We start from the raw sequence: 16,990 nt of genomic DNA on the forward strand, positions 1-16,990 counted from the left end.
GAACAACACATGTTCATCAAAGAGATGCAAGCGAGGACAGAGTCCTTTTAACCACCTGACCCACCTGCAGTTCAAATATCATCAAAAATCTACTCTATTTCATTTATTTGCCTTTGAAAATCATAAAGACTGATTTTGAAATAAATAAGCAAACTATTTTGCTGAACCAAAAGAACTCAGTACCTGGCCATGGGAAAATATATTTGTTTAAACTTCACTGTCATGAAAAAAACAATGTAAGGCTGGGCGTGGTGGCGCACGCCTTTAATCCCAGCACTCGGGAGGCAGAGGCAGGCGGATCGCTGTAAGTTCGAGGCCAGCCTGGTCTACAAAGTGAGTCCAGGATGGCCAAGGCTACACAGAGAAACCCTGTCTCGAAAAAGCCAAAAAAAAAAAAAAGAAAGAAAAGAAAAGAAAAAAACAATGTATATGGCTCACAATTAATACACAATCATAGGTGTTGAGAGATGGCTTCATGGTTATGAGCACTGGCTGCTCTTACAGAGAATCTGGGTTCAATTCCAAACAGCTACGCTAGAGGGACCACAACCTTTAATTTCAGTTCCCGGGGATCCAGCGCCCTCTTCTGGCCTCCTAGGTCATTGCATGCATGTGGTGCCAATACAGACGAGCAGGCACACATATACATAAAGGAGAACTTTTGCAAAGATGCACTTTTTAAATATGATGGTGGCATATGCCTGTAACCCCAGCTAGCTGGGAAGAGAATAAGAAGTTCTAATCCACCTTGACTACACAGTAAGGCTCAAAGCCACTTTCCAAAGGTATGGACATATCGCCTGAATCGCCAGGTACTTACCCAGCGTGTATGCGGTACTAGGTTCAAGTGTCACCACTGTCAGTTAAATAAATGAACAGACACAATAAATAAGTAACTCTAATGAATGCCACCTCACAGCAGTTCTGGCTGGCAGATTGCTCAACTGGTTTTAAATGAAAAACATTTTTGGGGATGACATCAGTATCGTGTCAAAGTACCCACAGAGGATAATCAGAGCCTGAGTTCACCCTGGATTTCTGCCCATGTGCAGAGAAAAAAATAACCAAAAGGAGACAAAGTACACTTCTACACACAGGTGGCTAGGACACCGTACCCTAATGCCTTGTGGCTAGGACCTGAGTCCTTCTCCATAAACGCAGCAGCACTGAGCAAGGGGCTTCCCCTGTCTGAAATCTTACATGCTTTTTGTTTCCTTGCCTTTCATGCACCTAGTAAATTTAACTTGTCACAAAATGCACACCCTAAGTGTGCCTTCAAGGAGGAAAACCTAAAGACCTACCCCGCCTTTATCAACACAGAAGCAGTGAAGTCACTGCAAAAGGCAGCTGCTGTTCTAGGTGTGCCTGCTTTGTTTTCCCTGTTTGGGAACTTCATATAAATCGAATCACTATATTCATAATTCTCTACAAGACTTCTTGGAGTTGACATAAGGCCTGCCATTCATTCCATCTCTGCTGCGTGTCTCAGCCATCCATTCATTTTGGCCTCTGACTAGTGTTCCACTTTGTAACCCTTCTACTGTTTGAGCTGCGTTATTATCAGGAGTATGTATCGTTCTTTCCTTCTTTCTTTCTTTTTTTTTTATGTTTTTTTTTATTAATTTATTCTTGTTACATCTCAATGTTTATCCCATCCCTTGTATCCTCCCATTCCTCCCCCCCCATTTTCCCATTATTCCCCTCTCCTATGACTGTTCCTGGGGGGGATTACCTCCCCCTGTATATTCTCATAGGGTATCAAGTCTCTTCTTGGCTACCTGCTGTCCTTCCTCTGAGTGCCACCAGGTCTCCCCGTCCAGGGGACATGGTCAAATGTGAGGCACCAGAGTATGTGAGAAAGTCATATCACACTCTCCACTCAACTGTGGAGAATATTCTGACCATTGGCTAGATCTGGGAAGGGGTTTAAAGTTTACCTCCTGTATTGTCCTTGGCTGGTGCCTTAGTTTGAGCGGGACCCCTGGGCCCAAATCTGCCTATCATATTGTTCTACTTGTAGATTTCTAGGACCCTCTGTATCCTTTTATTTTGCTATTCTCCCATGCGTCTCTCATTTAGAGTCCCAATAGAATGCCTTTCCCTCTGTCCCAGTTTCCTGGTAAGTGAAGGCTTTCGTGGGACATGCCCCTTGGGCTAGTATGCAGATATAAGTGAGTATATACCATTTGAGTCTTTCTGCTTCTGGGTTAACTCACTCATTATGATCATTTCTAGCTCAATCCATTTATCCACAAATTTCGGGAATTCCTTGTTTTTAATACCTGAGTAGTATTCCATAGTGTATATGTACCACAGTTTCTTTATCCATTCCTCTACTGGGGGACACTTAGGCTGTTTCCATGATCTGGCTATTATGAATAAGGCTGCTATGAACATGGTTGAGCAAAGTTTCTTGTTGTGTGCTGGAGCATCTTCTGGGTATATTCCAAGGAGTAGAATAGCTGGGTCTTGAGGAAGCCCTATTCCCATTTTTCTGAGATAGCACCAGATAGATTTCCAAAGTGGCTGTACTAGTTTGCATTCCCACCAGCAATGAAGGAGTGTTCCTCTCTCCCCACATCCTCGCCAGCATGTGGTGTCGCTTGAGTTTTTGATCTTAGCCATTCTGATGGGTGTAAGATGGAATCTCAGAGTTGTTTTGATTTGCATTTCCCTGATGACTAAGGAGGTTGAGCATTTCTTTAAGTGTTTCTCAGCCATTTGATATTCCTCTGTTGAGAATTCTCTGTTTAGTTCCAAGCCCCATTTCTCAATTGGGTTATTTGGTTTGGTGGTGTTTAATTTCTTGAGTTCTTTATATATTTTGGATATTAGACCTTTGTCAGATATAGGGTTGGTGAAGATCTTTTCCCAGTCTGTAGGCTGCCAGTTTGTTCTCTTGACAGTGTCTCCTGCCTTACAGAAGCTTCTCAGCCTCATGAGGTCCCATTTATTAATGGTTGACATTAAGGCCTGGGCCGTTGGTGTTCTGTTCAGGAAGTTGTCTCCTGTGCCAATATGTTCCAGGCTCTTTCCCACTTTTTCCTCTAAGTGGCTTAGTGTCTCTGGTTTTATGTTGAGGTCTTTAATCCACTTGGATTTGAGTTTTGTGCAAGGTGACAAATATGGGTCCAGTTTCATTTTTTTACACATAGACCTCCAGTTAGACCAGCACCATTTGTTGAAGATGCTATCCTTTTTCCATTGAATGGACTTGCCTTCTTTGTCAAAAATCAAGTGACCATATGTGTGTGGATTCATATCTGGGTCTTCGATTCGATTCCACTGATCAACCAGCCTGTTACTGTGCCAGTACCATGCTGTTTTAATTACTATTGCTTTATAGTACAGTTTGAGATCAGGTATGGAGATTCCTCCGGAGCAACTTTTATTGTACAAGATTGTTTTAGCTATTCTGGGTTTTTTGTTTTTCCATATGAAGTTCAGAATTGAACTTTCAATGTCTTTAAAAAATTGTGTAGGTATTTTGATAGGGATTGCATTGAATCTGTAGATTGCTTTTGGTAGGATGGCCATTTTTATTATGTTAATTCTCCCAATCCATGAGCAAGGAAGATCATGCCATCTTCTCAGGTCATCTTCAATCTCTTTCTTCAGAGTTTTGAAATTTTTTTCATACAAGTCCTTCACTTGCTTAGTTAGGGTAACTCCTAGATATTTTATATTGCTTGTGGCTAATGTGAAGGATGTGGTTTTCCTAATTTCTTCCTCTGCAAGCTTGTCATTTGTGTATAGGAAGGCTACAGACTTTTTTGAGTTAATTTTGTATCCAGCCAATTTGCTGAAGGTGTTTATCAGCTTTAGGAGTTCTCTGGTGGAATTTTGAGGGTCACTTATGTACACTATCATATCATCTGCAAATAGAGATAACTTGACTTCCTCCTTTCCCATTTGGATACCCTTGATCTCCTTTTGTTGTCTTATTGCTCTAGCTAGAACTTCGAGTACTATATTGAAGAGATATGGAGAGAGTGGGCAGCCTTGCCTTGTTCCCGATTTTAGAGGAATTTCCTTGAGTATCTCACCATTTACTTTGATTTTGGCTATTGGCTTGCTGTATATAGCCTTTATTATGTTGAGGAAAGTGCCTTGTATCCCCGATCTCTCTAAAACTGTAAACATGAATGGGTGTTGAATTTTATCAAATGCTTTCTCTGCATCCAAGGAGATGATCATGTGGTTGTTTATTTTCAGTTTGTTTATATGGTGGATTACATTGATGGATTTCCGTATATTAAACCATCCCTGCATGCCTGGAATGAAGCCTACTTGGTCATGATGAATGATATCTTTGATGTGTTCCTGTATTCGTTTTGCAAGTATTTTATTTAGTATTTTTGCATCAATGTTCATAAGAGAAATTGGTCTGAAATTCTCTTTCTTTGTTGAGTCTTTGTGAGGTTTAGGTATCAATGAGACTATGGCCTCATAGAATGAATTTGGTAATTTTCCATCCATTTCTATCTTTTGGAGTAGCTTGAAGAGTATCGGTATTAGCTCGCCCTTGAAGGTCTGGTAGAATTCTGCACTGAAACCATCTGGCCCTGGGCTTTTTTTGGTTGGGAGACCATCGATGATTGCTTCTATTTCTGTAGGGGAAATGGGACTATTTAGCTTGTTTATCTGTTCTTCATTCAACTTTGGCAAGTGAAATTGATCAAGAAAATCGTCCATTTCCCTTAGATTTTCAAATTTTGTGGCGTATATGCCTTCAAAGTAGGATCTTATGATTCTTTGAATTTCTTCAGTGTCTGTTGTTATGTCTCCCTTTTCATTTCTGATTTTGTTAATTTCAATACTGTCTCTCTGCCTTTTAGTTAGTTTGGCTAATGGTCTGTCTATCTTGTTGATTTTCTCAAAGAACCAGCTTTTGGTTTTGTTAATTCTTTGGACTGTTTTCTTAGTTTCTAATTTGTTAATTTCAGCCCTGAGTTTGATTATTTCCAGGTGTCTACTCCTCTTGGGTGTTTCTATTTCTTTTTTTTCTAGGGCTTCCAGTTGTGTTGTTAAGATGCTTATGTGCAATGTTTCCAATTTCTTTTTAAAGGCACTTAGTGCTATGAATTTTCCTCTTAGCACTGCTTTCAATGTATCCCACAAATTTGGGTATGTTGTTTCTTCATTTTCATTGAATTTCAGAAACTCCTTGATTTCTTTCTTTATTTCTTCCCTGACCCAGGTGTCATTTAGCAGAGAGTTGTTTAGTTTCCACGTACGTGTAGGCTTTTTGTTATTTCTGTTGTTGTTGAATTGCAGCCTAAGAGCATGGTGATCTGATAGGATACAAGGTATTATTTCAATCCTCTTGTATCTATTGAGGCTTGCTTTGTGACCTACAATGTGATCAATTTTGGAGAAGGTTCCATGGGGTGCAGAGAAGAAGGTGTATTCTTTCTTGTTTAGGTGAAAGGTTCTATAGATATCTGTTAGATCCATTTGACCCATGGCATTGGTTAATGATGTTATTTCTCGGCTTAGTTTCTGTTTCAATGACTTATCCTTCAGTGAGAGTCGGGTGTTGAAGTCTCCCACTATTATTGTGTGGGGATCGATGTGTGGTTTAAGCTTTTTTAGGAGATCTTTTACAAATGTGGGTGCCCTTGTATTGGGAGCATAGATGTTCAGAATTGTGATGTCATCTTGGTTGACTTTACCTTTGATGAGTATGAAGTGTCCTTCCTCATCCCTTTTGATTAATTTTGGTTGAAAGTCTATTTGTTCGATACTAAAATGGCTACGCCTGCTTGCTTCTTGTGACCATTTGCTTGGAATATTTTTTTCCAACCTTTTACCCTGAGGTAATGTCTTTCACTATGGGTGAGATGTGTTTCTTGAATGCAGAAGAATGTTGGATCTTGTTTATGTACCCATTCAGTTAGTCTGTGTCTTTTTATTGGAGAATTGAGGCCATTGATGTTGAGAAATATTAATGATCAGTGACTGTTAAGAGTCTTAATTTTGATGTTGTTTCCAGTCGAGCGTTTGTGTAGTTGTGTTTTTGCCATGGGATAGTTATCTATTTCCTGGGTAGTTTTGGTTCCTTCTAGTACCTTCTGTAAAGCTGGATTTGTGGATAGGTACTGTTTGAATTTGTTTTTGTCATGGAATATTTTGTTTTCTCCATCAATGGTTATTGATAATTTTGCTGGGTAAAGTAGTCTGGCCTGGCATCTGTGGTCTCTTGGGGTTTGCAGGATCTCTGTCCAGGCCCTTCTGGCTTTTATGGTCTCTGCTGAGAAGTCAGGTGTAATTCTGATAGGTTTGCCATTAAATGTTATTTAGCCCTTTTCCCTTGCAGCTTTTAATATTTTTTCTTTGTTCTGCATGTTTTGTGTTTTGATTATTATGTGGCGGGCAGTTTTTCTTTTCTGGTCAATTCTATTTGGTGTTCTGTAGGCCTCTTGTATGTTTATAGGCATTTCTTTCTTTAGATTGGGGAAATTTTCTTCTATGATTTTGTTGAGAATAGTTTCTGGGCCCTGGAGTCTGATGTCTTCTCTTTCTTCAATGCCTATTATCCTCAAATTTCTTCTTTTCATGGTGTCCTTAATTTCTTGGATGTTTTGTGTCAGAAGTTTTCCAGATTTAGCATTTTCTTTAATGGTTGATTCAATATCTGTGATTGTATCTTCTAGCCCTGAGATTCGTTCTTCCATCTCTTGGATTCTGTTAGAAAAGCTCACCTCTGTGTTGCTCGCCTTCTTCTCTGAGGTCTCCCGTTCTCGTTTTTCTTCTGTCTGTGTGTTTATCATTGACTCCATTTTCATTTTCAGATCTTGAACTGATTTTTTTATTTCTTTCATCTGATTTTTTGTATATTCCTGAGTTTCTTCCATTGCCTCTTTATAGGTCTTCAGAGCTTGAACTGTTTTATTTATTTCTTTCATCTGGTTGTTTGCATTTTCCTGCAATTTTTTCAGTTCCACTCTATGTGCTTCTTTTATGTCTCTCACCTGTTTGTCTGCATCTTCCTGTATTTGATTACGAATTTTATTTGTTTCCTCCATTATCATCCTCATTACTAAGGATTTGAGGTCATTTTCTTGTATTTCCGTTGTATTTGAGTTCTCTGGGTTGTTTTCTTTGGGATAGCTGGAAACTGGAGACGCCATGTTGTTTTGGGGTTTTTTGCGTATGCTTTTTCGTTGTCCTTTGGACATCTTGCCGTCTTTGTTTTTGTTGGGTAGCTTCCAGAGTTGGATGGAGGGTGTCTGACGATAGATTCACTTATTTTCTCACGATTTCCCTAGGCTGGGAGCTCAAAGCTTCACTGGTGTGGATGTTAGGAGGTTAGCCCTGTTGTTCTGGTCTCTCACAGCCAGTGATCTTCAGCCCCCCTGTGCTGTGGAACCTGCAATTGTTCTGGGTCTCTGAATGAGCGTTGGGTCAGGCCAAGGTATCCACAGCCTTCTGTGTTCCCTGCCAAGTCCAGCCAGGAACGCTGGGCCTGAACCACGGGCTGAACTCAGCTAGATTCTCAGGGCCTGAACCGTCTGCCTAGCTCAGCTAGGGATTCTGGGCCCAAAATGCGCACAGGGTCCAGCCAGAATTTTTGGGCTGGGACTACGCACCAAGCTCCGCTAGGGCCTTTTGGCCCAAAGTGCGTGCTGTGGTCAGTTATTGACTCAGGGCCCGAACTGACCACCAATCTCAGCCAGGAACTCTGGATTCAAACTGCACACTGTGTCCAACCAGAGTCTTAGAGCTGGTGGAACCGAGCGCTCTGTCCAGCCTGCGCCACAGCAGGAGACCTGCGGCTGCTCTGAGTTAGCGCCAGTGGTGGAACCAAGTGCTCCGCCCAGACTGTGTCACCGCAGGGGAGCTGCCGCTGAGCTGAGGTGGCGCCTAGGGTGGAACTGAGCATGTCACCAAGCCTGCGCCACAGCAGGAGAACTGCGGCTGCGCCGAGTTAGCGCCTGTGGTTCAACCAAGTGCTCCGCCCAGACTGTGTCACCGCAGGGGAGCTGCCGCTGAGCTTCGGTGCTGCCTAGCGTGGAGCTGCACACTCAACTAAGCCTGCGCCACAGCAGGGGAGCTGTGGCCGAAGCTGAGTTAGTGCCTCGGGCAGAATTGCTTGCTGGGCTGGGCCAGTACCCAGGACCCTGGGTCCGAACTGTCTGCTGAGTCCAGTCTGGGTCCGAATACTCCACATGACCCAAATCCTGCCCCGAGTCCCCTCTCCCACATCAACTCCCACCAGCCACCACACCAATCGCCTCCACCGGAAGGCTATGAGCTGCAAAGCTCACCGCTGCTGGTGCCGCTGGTGCTGCTGCCTCTGCCGCTGCCGCTCCGATTAGAGAAAATCCACGCTCCTCCCGTGTGCAGGGGCATGCAGGTCCTCCGCACCCTGGTCCCTCTGAACCGTGGAGCACTCCCGCTGCCGTGATGTTCGGACCTCGGTGTTCCTGGCTCAGAAATCTGTGCAATTCCCTGAATTGTTCACTGGAGCCTCCAAACGCGGTCCACACTGTTCGCCGCCATCTTGAAAAAGCCTCTTTCTTTCTTTTTAAGTCGATGACACTATTTCCAGTAAGCTCTTCTTTCCTTAGGAGGAGTAGAGAGACTTCATTTAAAAAAAAAAAAATACTCATCTTTCTACCCAAAATGATGCCAAGGATTCTGCTGGCTCAGTACCCAGGATTCTTAGCACAGAGTAGGAGCTGAGTCAACACTCACTGAAACAATCAATGAAGGAAGCTAATGAACTGCTTTCTAGTCCTGATAATTTAGGCGTGACAATCTTGGTTTAATGACCTAGCAAAGATGGACTAAGGAGACGTGAATGCTCTCCTTGAATTATTAAGTGACTGATGCACACTACAGTTCAACCCTTGTCTAGCTCCTAGTGTGCTGGGACTGTATCAACCGCTTCCAGGTTGTGACTAGGTTTGTCTGATGCAGCATGGGAAATGTCCACTTTTGAAGATAGAGGTAGCTAACTTGGCTGACATGCCCTCTTACTCTGGGCCTTGGCCACCTTCCTCTTGGCCCCCTCAGACACCATGGTCATGCTTGTTCTGCCAACTGCCCCATGGAGATGGGCTCTGCCAAATTAGCAGGCCTGAGCCCACTGGGATGCCCTGCCATTCTTGATCCCTTCAAGGGTCTTAAGGAGGCTCCTCCTTCCGTCTCATTTTTTGAAGTGAATGGTTACAATCCAGTGTCTGCAGCCTCTTATCCTGGGGTCCACAGTGAACACTAGCCAGCAGCACCCACATTTGCATGGCTTTGGGGCATGGACAGAATATGTTACTTCATTATCCCAAGTTCATCCCCAAACAGCTCTGCCTACAGCTCACTTTGGCTTTTTAGTTTCTAAAAGGAGATACAGAAAAGATTTGGAAAACAAAAACAAAAACAAAAACAGAAAAAAGAAAAGATTTGGTTTGCTCTGCATATAAATGCTGCCCCCATGTACCCCAGAGTTTTCTAGGGTCCTCTAGGACTTGTTCAAAAGATGTTGCTTCCTTCACTCTAGTGGCTCTAAATGTATGTTAAGCTCATAGAGCACCTGGAAGGATGGCTCAGTGGGATAGAGTGCTTGTCATGAGAATGTGAGGAACAGAGGTAGGATTGATCCCCAGCACCAACATGAAAAACTCGGTACCCCTTGCTAAGGCTCGGGAAACTCTCAAGAAGAGGAGGCAGGACGAATGAAAAGCTGGAGGAGGGTTGGGAGGAGAAATGCTGACTTCTAGACATGGGTCTTGCACTCAGGAACCCAAGCAGCTCTGGTTACCCTCACAAGATCAAGGCAGCCAGTGTGGGGGCAGGGAGGGAGGGCTCACAAGGCCCCACCCCTAACTGAGGAGCTACTGGCTATTGACAGCTGTTAAGGGGAAAGAATCATTTTCCTTTTGGGGTGTGGACACTTGTCCATGTCCCAATGATTGACCCCATGCCCATGTATATATGGGCAGCTCTGATTGAATGGAGTGGATTATTTGAAGAAGAAGAAGAAGATGAAGAAGAAGAAGAAGAAGAAGAAGAAGAAGAAGAAGAAGAAGAAAAGAGAGAGAGAGAGAGGAATGAAGTTGGGAGGGGGACATGTTGGGGGGAGTTGAGAGGATTTGGAGGAGGGAAATGTGATATGATATTTAATTGAATACATATATGAAATTCTCAAAGAGTAAATAAAAGACTAAAAATAAAAAGCTGGGTGTAACAGCACATAAGTGTAATCCCAGGGCTAGGGAGATGAAGACAAGAGAATTCAGTTTATCCTGACTCCAGGGATCCAGGTTCAGTGGGAGACCTTATCTCAAAAAAAAGGTAGAAAGTGATGGAGGAAGACACCCAACACTGATCTCTGTCCTTCATCCATGCATACCCCACACAAAGAGAAAGAGAGAGGATAGATTCTTGTGGTTCAGAAGTTACTACATCACAGTTATATATGGGTAGTCCCAAATCTGTCAGCTTACCAGGTTATATTTTACAAAAGTCCACCCCAAACTGCTTGCTGGGTCATTTAACCTTTCTTTGAGTATCCATTGGACATCCGGCCTTCCAGTCTGACAGTCTGTTACCTGGCTAGGCTGATGTTATAGCACAGAGGCAGATGTATGACGTCTGAATTGACCTCCATACCTTATAACTGGTACATTTTAATTTCATTTCTGCTGGGATTTTAGGTTACAGTGTTCACATGTAGACCTTGGGAAAGTAGAATAAACACAAAGTTTCATTCTTTGGAGGCATCGGCCACTGTGTTTGAAGACTAAACTCTTACTGGTCACTGCGGGCTGGGAGGGACCTTATTGGCTTGCTTTCCTTTCTCTGTAAGACATTTCATACCATAGCACGGGATGATCTGTAAGTTGTTATGCAGCCCAGGCTGGCCTCAAGTTCCAGGCAAGCCTCCTGCCTCAGTCTCCCAAGTACTGAGAGAACAGGTAAAATTAGTAAATCGCACCGCATTTTCCAGTTCTAAAAACGGAGATGTAGCTGGGAAAGGCCAGAGCCATAATTCTGTTAGTTATGTAGCGGATCATGCTGTATGAGTCAATATTTCAGAATTAATTATCTTGTGGAAACAAAAATTCTCCGGGCTTCCGTGTAGATAACTATGTGTGATGAAGAAAGTTCAAACCCTGGGAGATGCAGGTGGAACTGTTTCGAAATGGTTCATAGAAACTGTTGTATACTGCAACTCTTGCAACTCAAAGTTAAAATGGGTGTGTATGTTCCATGAAAAGCATATACATTTTATTCATCAAATATTATGTTCGATCTCATCTTGTTTTGTAGGACCAGCAAAAATCCACCAATGTGGTCTACCAGGCCCATCATGTGAGCAGGAATAAGAGAGGACAGGTGGTTGGAAGCAGGGGAGGATTCCGAGGATGTACCGTGTGGCTAACAGGTATCGGCACACACACACACATGCACACATACACATGCACATAAATACACATACATTTTTCACTGAACCCTTTATAAAATGAAAATTGATTTGTGACATGATTTTAAGGAACACAGTGTGCCATATTACACCTAGTAGGTGTTTACTTGGGTGTTACAATAATTTGTATCGGCTCCGTCTGCAAAGTCAATAACTGACACAGTTATTGTACTTAAAAGCTGTTAGTGTGGGGCAGAATCTAAACTGATGCAAATCTACTCATAAACTAAACAAACTACTCTAAACCTCATGACACACATATATCCCAAGCACTTGCCATTATGATCCTTGGGCCGTTTCTGGTGCCTGTGGTTTCTTGGTTTCATTCACAGCTGGGGTTTGCATCAGAACAACTTCATTCCTCAGACAGTGGGCATGGAGCCCCAAGGGCCAATAGGCTGGACTTGCCTATCATTATACCTGCGGTGTTCCCCTAGCTCTCTCTGTGAGATGCAGTTTTTAGTAGCAGATATATCTGTATTCCCAAGACTCCTCACCTGCTCCCTGTTTGCCTTCCCTGGCTGCTTACAATGGAGGCTCACTCACTTTTGTGTTGAGATGGACACATAACGTCCAGAGTCTCTAATGTGTACTCTTTTGAAAAGAAAAGAAGAAGAGGAAGTGGTAGGTCGGCGATGGGGATGTAAATGGTTTATTTCCTCTGACTTTTCTTCTCTTCACCTTTCCCTAATTTATTCTTATCCCTGTGCCTCAGAGGTTAGACATCTGCCATGTAGATCAAAAGAAACCAGAGCATTCCATGGCCATCACAGTGCCCTCCTGTCACAGTCAGGGGCAGGACTTTAAAATGAGACTGCAAACCTACGGAGCATTTAGTTGCCTCTTGCAGGTCTCCTTCCTCTGCCTTCATGTTTTCTTGCCTCCCAGCTTCCTTCCAGCTCTACTGTTACATTTTACACACACACACACACACACACACACACACACACACACACATACACACACACACACACACTGGTCTTCTCTATGTTTTTATTGGCTTCTTGCCCTTTTTTCTCTCTCTTTCTCTCCTAGTTTTCCCATTACACGCTGAGTTCTGTGTGGTATCAGCCTTGAATCTTGGAATATTCTTCAGGCTCAAAGATCTTTAGGACAAGTGAATTGTAAGAGTATGAGCTTTCTGGGGGTGGTCAGATTTGGGGCCCTTAGAAGATCTGTTCCCTCTCCCTCCCCTTCTCTGCCCTCGCTGCCCCTCCCCGCCCCATGTTCTTCTTACCTAGTATGGTAGGTGCTGAATCTTGACTCCATCTTTATGTAAAACCATGAAGTGTCTTTGGACCAGAGTGCACATGTACCTAGGAACTCAGCAACTCCCCAGGCTTGGTCAGCATGAGCATCAATTGTGTTTTAACAGTGAAACTCTTGCAGCCAGAGGGCAGCAGATGCCTGGTAGCTCTTCAGGGCAGGCCACAGGGAGATGGGCTTGCTAGTCTTCTGGGTGTCAGTCCCCTTCTCTAAGTGCTACCGGAAGAAGTAAGTCTGCTGCCCCGAAGCTTTGATGCCCGAAGCAGCTGCCATCTCAATTTGGATGAACACCTTTCTAATCTTTAAAATGTTTGCAGGCAAAACAGCACATGGTCCATGACCCCAAGTCTCCCTATTTACAAACCCCATTTGTTCCGAAAAGCTTCCAAAATATTAAATAAATGCAAGTGCTAAGCTTTTATACTCTTTGTAGATTTTTAATGGTATTTGTTTCTGGCTAGAGTGTTCTTGTAAGAGTTTAGCTATATATAAAGGTGCCAGGTTACCTTGGGGCTTTTCATCTGTTGAGGGGCCTTGGTCTATTGAGATAAGGGTTTCCTGGAGCAGATGCTAGTCCTGAACGCCTGACTCTCTTGTCTCTCCAGCACTGGGATACAGGCATGCGCCACCATTCCAGAGCTGGTCACTTTCCTCATCTGAAGTCTGCTTTTCCTATTCCCAACAGGGCTCTCTGGTGCTGGGAAAACAACCGTAAGTTTCGCTTTGGAAGAGTACCTTGTATCGCATGCCATCCCTTGTTACTCCCTGGATGGGGACAATGTCCGCCATGGCCTTAACAAGAACCTGGGATTTTCTGCCGGGGATCGGGAAGAGAACATCCGCCGGATTGCAGAGGTGGCCAAGCTCTTTGCCGATGCTGGCCTGGTCTGCATTACTAGCTTCATTTCTCCATTTGCAAAGGTAAAAGATTTGGCGCAGAGTGGGAGCCAGCATGCCCACATCCGCCCTCGGCTGCGGCCCTTGGCCAGCAGCACTAGGGAAATCAGAGAGCCACTAGACTTTCGCTTCCCCACCCATTCCCCCTCTCTTCACGTGTCCCTTCATTTCCTTTATTTGCTATTGGTTATGTAAAGAGTTGCCTTACTGCCAGAAGCCAGTGCCCCAGTTGACACAAAGCCTTTTTGGGTGACAGTCACCAGGGACATGTGGTCAGAGTTGAAAGAGTTGAGCAAGAACTCCACAGCTGGTAATTCTTGTTTGGACATAAACAGAGTACCTCAGGGCTCAGCACTGGCTTCTGTGAGTTTGCTGGGGACAGCACTGACTGGGGCATTCCACTCTGGTCTGAAGCAGGAAGTTTCTAGCAAAACCGTCCTGTGTTAAGAGCACAGCCATGTTATGTAGCTTCCTCTGGAAGTTTCTTCAGACAGTGTGCTTATCAAAGTGACATTCCTGGGCCTTGTAAAAGGACTCTGCCAGGCACATATTTCATGTTACCACAAGGTTATCAAGTCCAAGAGTACATTGTGTTTTGCCATGAAGAATTTCATTGGGAAATTCTGTCCTAATCAATTTTCTCTTATAACAGAATACCAGACTTGGTGATTTATAAAGACTAGAGGTTTGCCCGGGTGGTGGTGGTGGTGGTAGTGCATGCCTTTAATCCCAGCACTAGAGAGGCAGAGGCAGGTGGATCGCTGTGAGTTCAAGGCCAGCCTGGTCTACAAAGTGAGTCCAGGACAGCCAAGGCTACACAGAGAAACCCTGTCTCGAAAAACCAAAAAAAAAAAAGATTAGAGGTTTATTTGACTCATGATTTTGGAGGCTGTGGAACCCAAGAGCATGGCGTCAACACCTACTGTCATCCAATGAGAGCCTCATACAGCATTTTATGGGGGGAAAAAAGGGCAGGTGTCAGGCTCTCTCAGTCCCAGCCCCCACCCCTCAGGCTTGGCCTTGAGCTCAGCTATCCTTGAATCTCTTGATCCTTCAGTTTCTACTTTCCCAGTGCTAGCCATGTACCTCCCGCTCGTGGCTCTTATATGTTTAAACACACTGTTTTTCAGGATCGTGAAAATGCCCGCAAAATCCACGAAGTAGCAGGACTCCCATTCTTTGAGGTCTTTGTAGATGCGCCTTTAAACATCTGTGAAAGCCGAGATGTAAAAGGACTCTACAAGCGGGCTCGAGCAGGAGAGATTAAAGGTATGAAAAGCAGCTAGCATGGTGACAAATATGGGTTCAATTGCATTTTTTAGGAAGGGTAGCAGGCTACCAAGAAGAGACTTGATACCCTATGAGCATATACAGGGGGAGGAAGTCCCCCTCAGTCACAGTCATAGGGGAAGGGAGTAGGGGGAAAATGGGAGGGAGGGAGGAATGGGAGGATACAAGGGATGGGATAATAATTTAGATGTAATATGAATAAATTAATAATTTTTTTTAATTTTTAAATAAAAAAAAAAGAAAAGAAAAGAAAAGAAAAAGAAAAGCAGCTAGCGCCACCTGACAGCTCCTGACCCTGCCAGTCTTCTGATCCTGTCTTTAGAAATCTGTCTGAAGCTACATACTCTGTGTCCCAGTTGCAGAAAGCACAGGCTTAGGAAAGCACAGCGTGCTCAGAGTGGCAACGGGCTGACCAACATTCAAAACTGTCTCCTCAAGCAGAAGGCATGACATTTAGAGAAAGGCACATGCAGACAGCCTGGATGTAGAAATGGGTCTCCTTGAATTTCCTCCTTGCTTCCCTTTTGTATTCTAACCAGCAGAAAGCTTGGTCTCTGCCACAGGCAATCGCTAACTTGAGGCTTTCCATACTGAAAACACAGCTTCCTCGTCTACAGCAAGCGGTCAAGAATAGCAGTTTGAACTCTTCAGTCAGAAATCACATTTTTCAACTCAACACATTATTACAGCGGGTATTACGCCTTATCGATTGACAGCATTCTTCCACAGGCACAGATATGATCTGGGTCTTATGCCCTACAGGGTTTACAGGCATCGATTCTGATTATGAGAAACCGGAAACTCCTGAGTGTGTGCTGAAGACCAACTTGTCTTCCGTAAGCGACTGTGTGCAACAGGTTGTGGAGCTTCTGCAAGAGCAGGTAGGAAGGTGGTTCTCGCTCCTCTGTGCAGTGTGTGTGTGTGTGTGTGTGTGTGTGTGTGTGTGTGTGTGTGTGTTCTTTATTAAAACCCTCCCTTTTACCATTCTCACTTTTGTAACTGTTGCCAGCTCCGTTTCATTGCAGAACATTGTACCCCATACCACCATCAAGGGCATCCACGAACTCTTTGTGCCAGAGAACAAAATTGACCAAATCCGAGCTGAGGTTGATACTCTCCCATCGTTATCAATTACCAAGGTAAGAGAGCATAAACTGGCCAGCAAGACTTGGGTTTAGTATCTAACATTATAAACTACCCTTATTTTGTGCATGTTTCTCCGCACCCCCGCCCTGCATTTGTGTGTGTGTGTGTTAGACTTCATGGGTCAGTTTTGTTCTTCCTTCTACCATGTTCAGGGATCGAACTCAAGTTCTCAGCCTTGCTGGCAACCACTTTTATCCACTGAGCCATCTGGCAGGCCCTACAATTCCTGTGACCATAAGAAATATGGAGTAGCAGGATGTGGTGGCGCACACCTTTAATCCCAGCACTGAGAGGCAGAGGCAGGCAGATTGCTGTGAGTTCGAGGCCAGCCTGGTCTACAAAGCGAGTCCAGGACAGCCAAGGCTAATACATAGAAACCTTGTCTCGGAAAAAAAAGAAAGAAAGAAAGAAAAGAAAAGAAATATGGAATAAAGGTGAGCGGTAGGCATTTCCTCACCCCCTCATCTCCTCTCTGAGCAAACTTCTCACAAAGGCCAGGTAGTGACACTGACCAGAAAAAGCAGCAACCTTATTTGCATAGGACAATTTGCATAGCTCCACCACACAGTCATTTGTGCTGAAATAGAGGCGGGATGCCAGGAATGGTTTGTTAGATGGCTGCGAAAGTTTGTCCAGGATGTGAAAGCTTCTTAGACAATGGTGAAGGGCTCGGGGTGGGGTGGGAGGAGGGAAGGCACCACACTGATCTAAAACAATACAAGCATTTCTACTGTGTGTCTGCTGGTTCTGTAGATAAGTGCACATCCATAAAACCTCAGAAAGTGCTGGTCCTGGCTGGATGTTACACTAGACACAAAGTTATTGCCATGAAGAACATGCTCTTATGGTTAGAGCTGCTTGCCCCCTCCTGCAAAATGACTGCCACCACAGGCAAGAATAAAATAACCAACAGGTCAAAGAAGCCTTTTGGAAACGTTTATAACTATAATCTGCTCACACTCA

General features: G+C 44.0%; 1 protein-coding gene across 1 annotated transcript in view; it reads left to right on the forward strand.

The window, feature by feature from the left end:
* Positions 1–16,990, forward strand: part of Papss2 (3'-phosphoadenosine 5'-phosphosulfate synthase 2) — a 72,107-nt gene that overhangs the window by 30,227 nt on the left and 24,890 nt on the right. Inside the window, exons 2-6 of the mRNA XM_051146343.1 lie at positions 11,275–11,389; positions 13,380–13,615; positions 14,722–14,860; positions 15,644–15,762; positions 15,907–16,020. Coding sequence (XP_051002300.1) covers positions 11,275–11,389; positions 13,380–13,615; positions 14,722–14,860; positions 15,644–15,762; positions 15,907–16,020 — 723 coding nt within the window. The remainder of the gene's footprint in view (positions 1–11,274; positions 11,390–13,379; positions 13,616–14,721; positions 14,861–15,643; positions 15,763–15,906; positions 16,021–16,990) is intronic.

The sequence above is a fragment of the Acomys russatus genome, chromosome 5 (genome assembly GCF_903995435.1).
Source record: "Acomys russatus chromosome 5, mAcoRus1.1, whole genome shotgun sequence".
Lineage (NCBI taxonomy): Eukaryota > Metazoa > Chordata > Mammalia > Rodentia > Muridae > Acomys > Acomys russatus.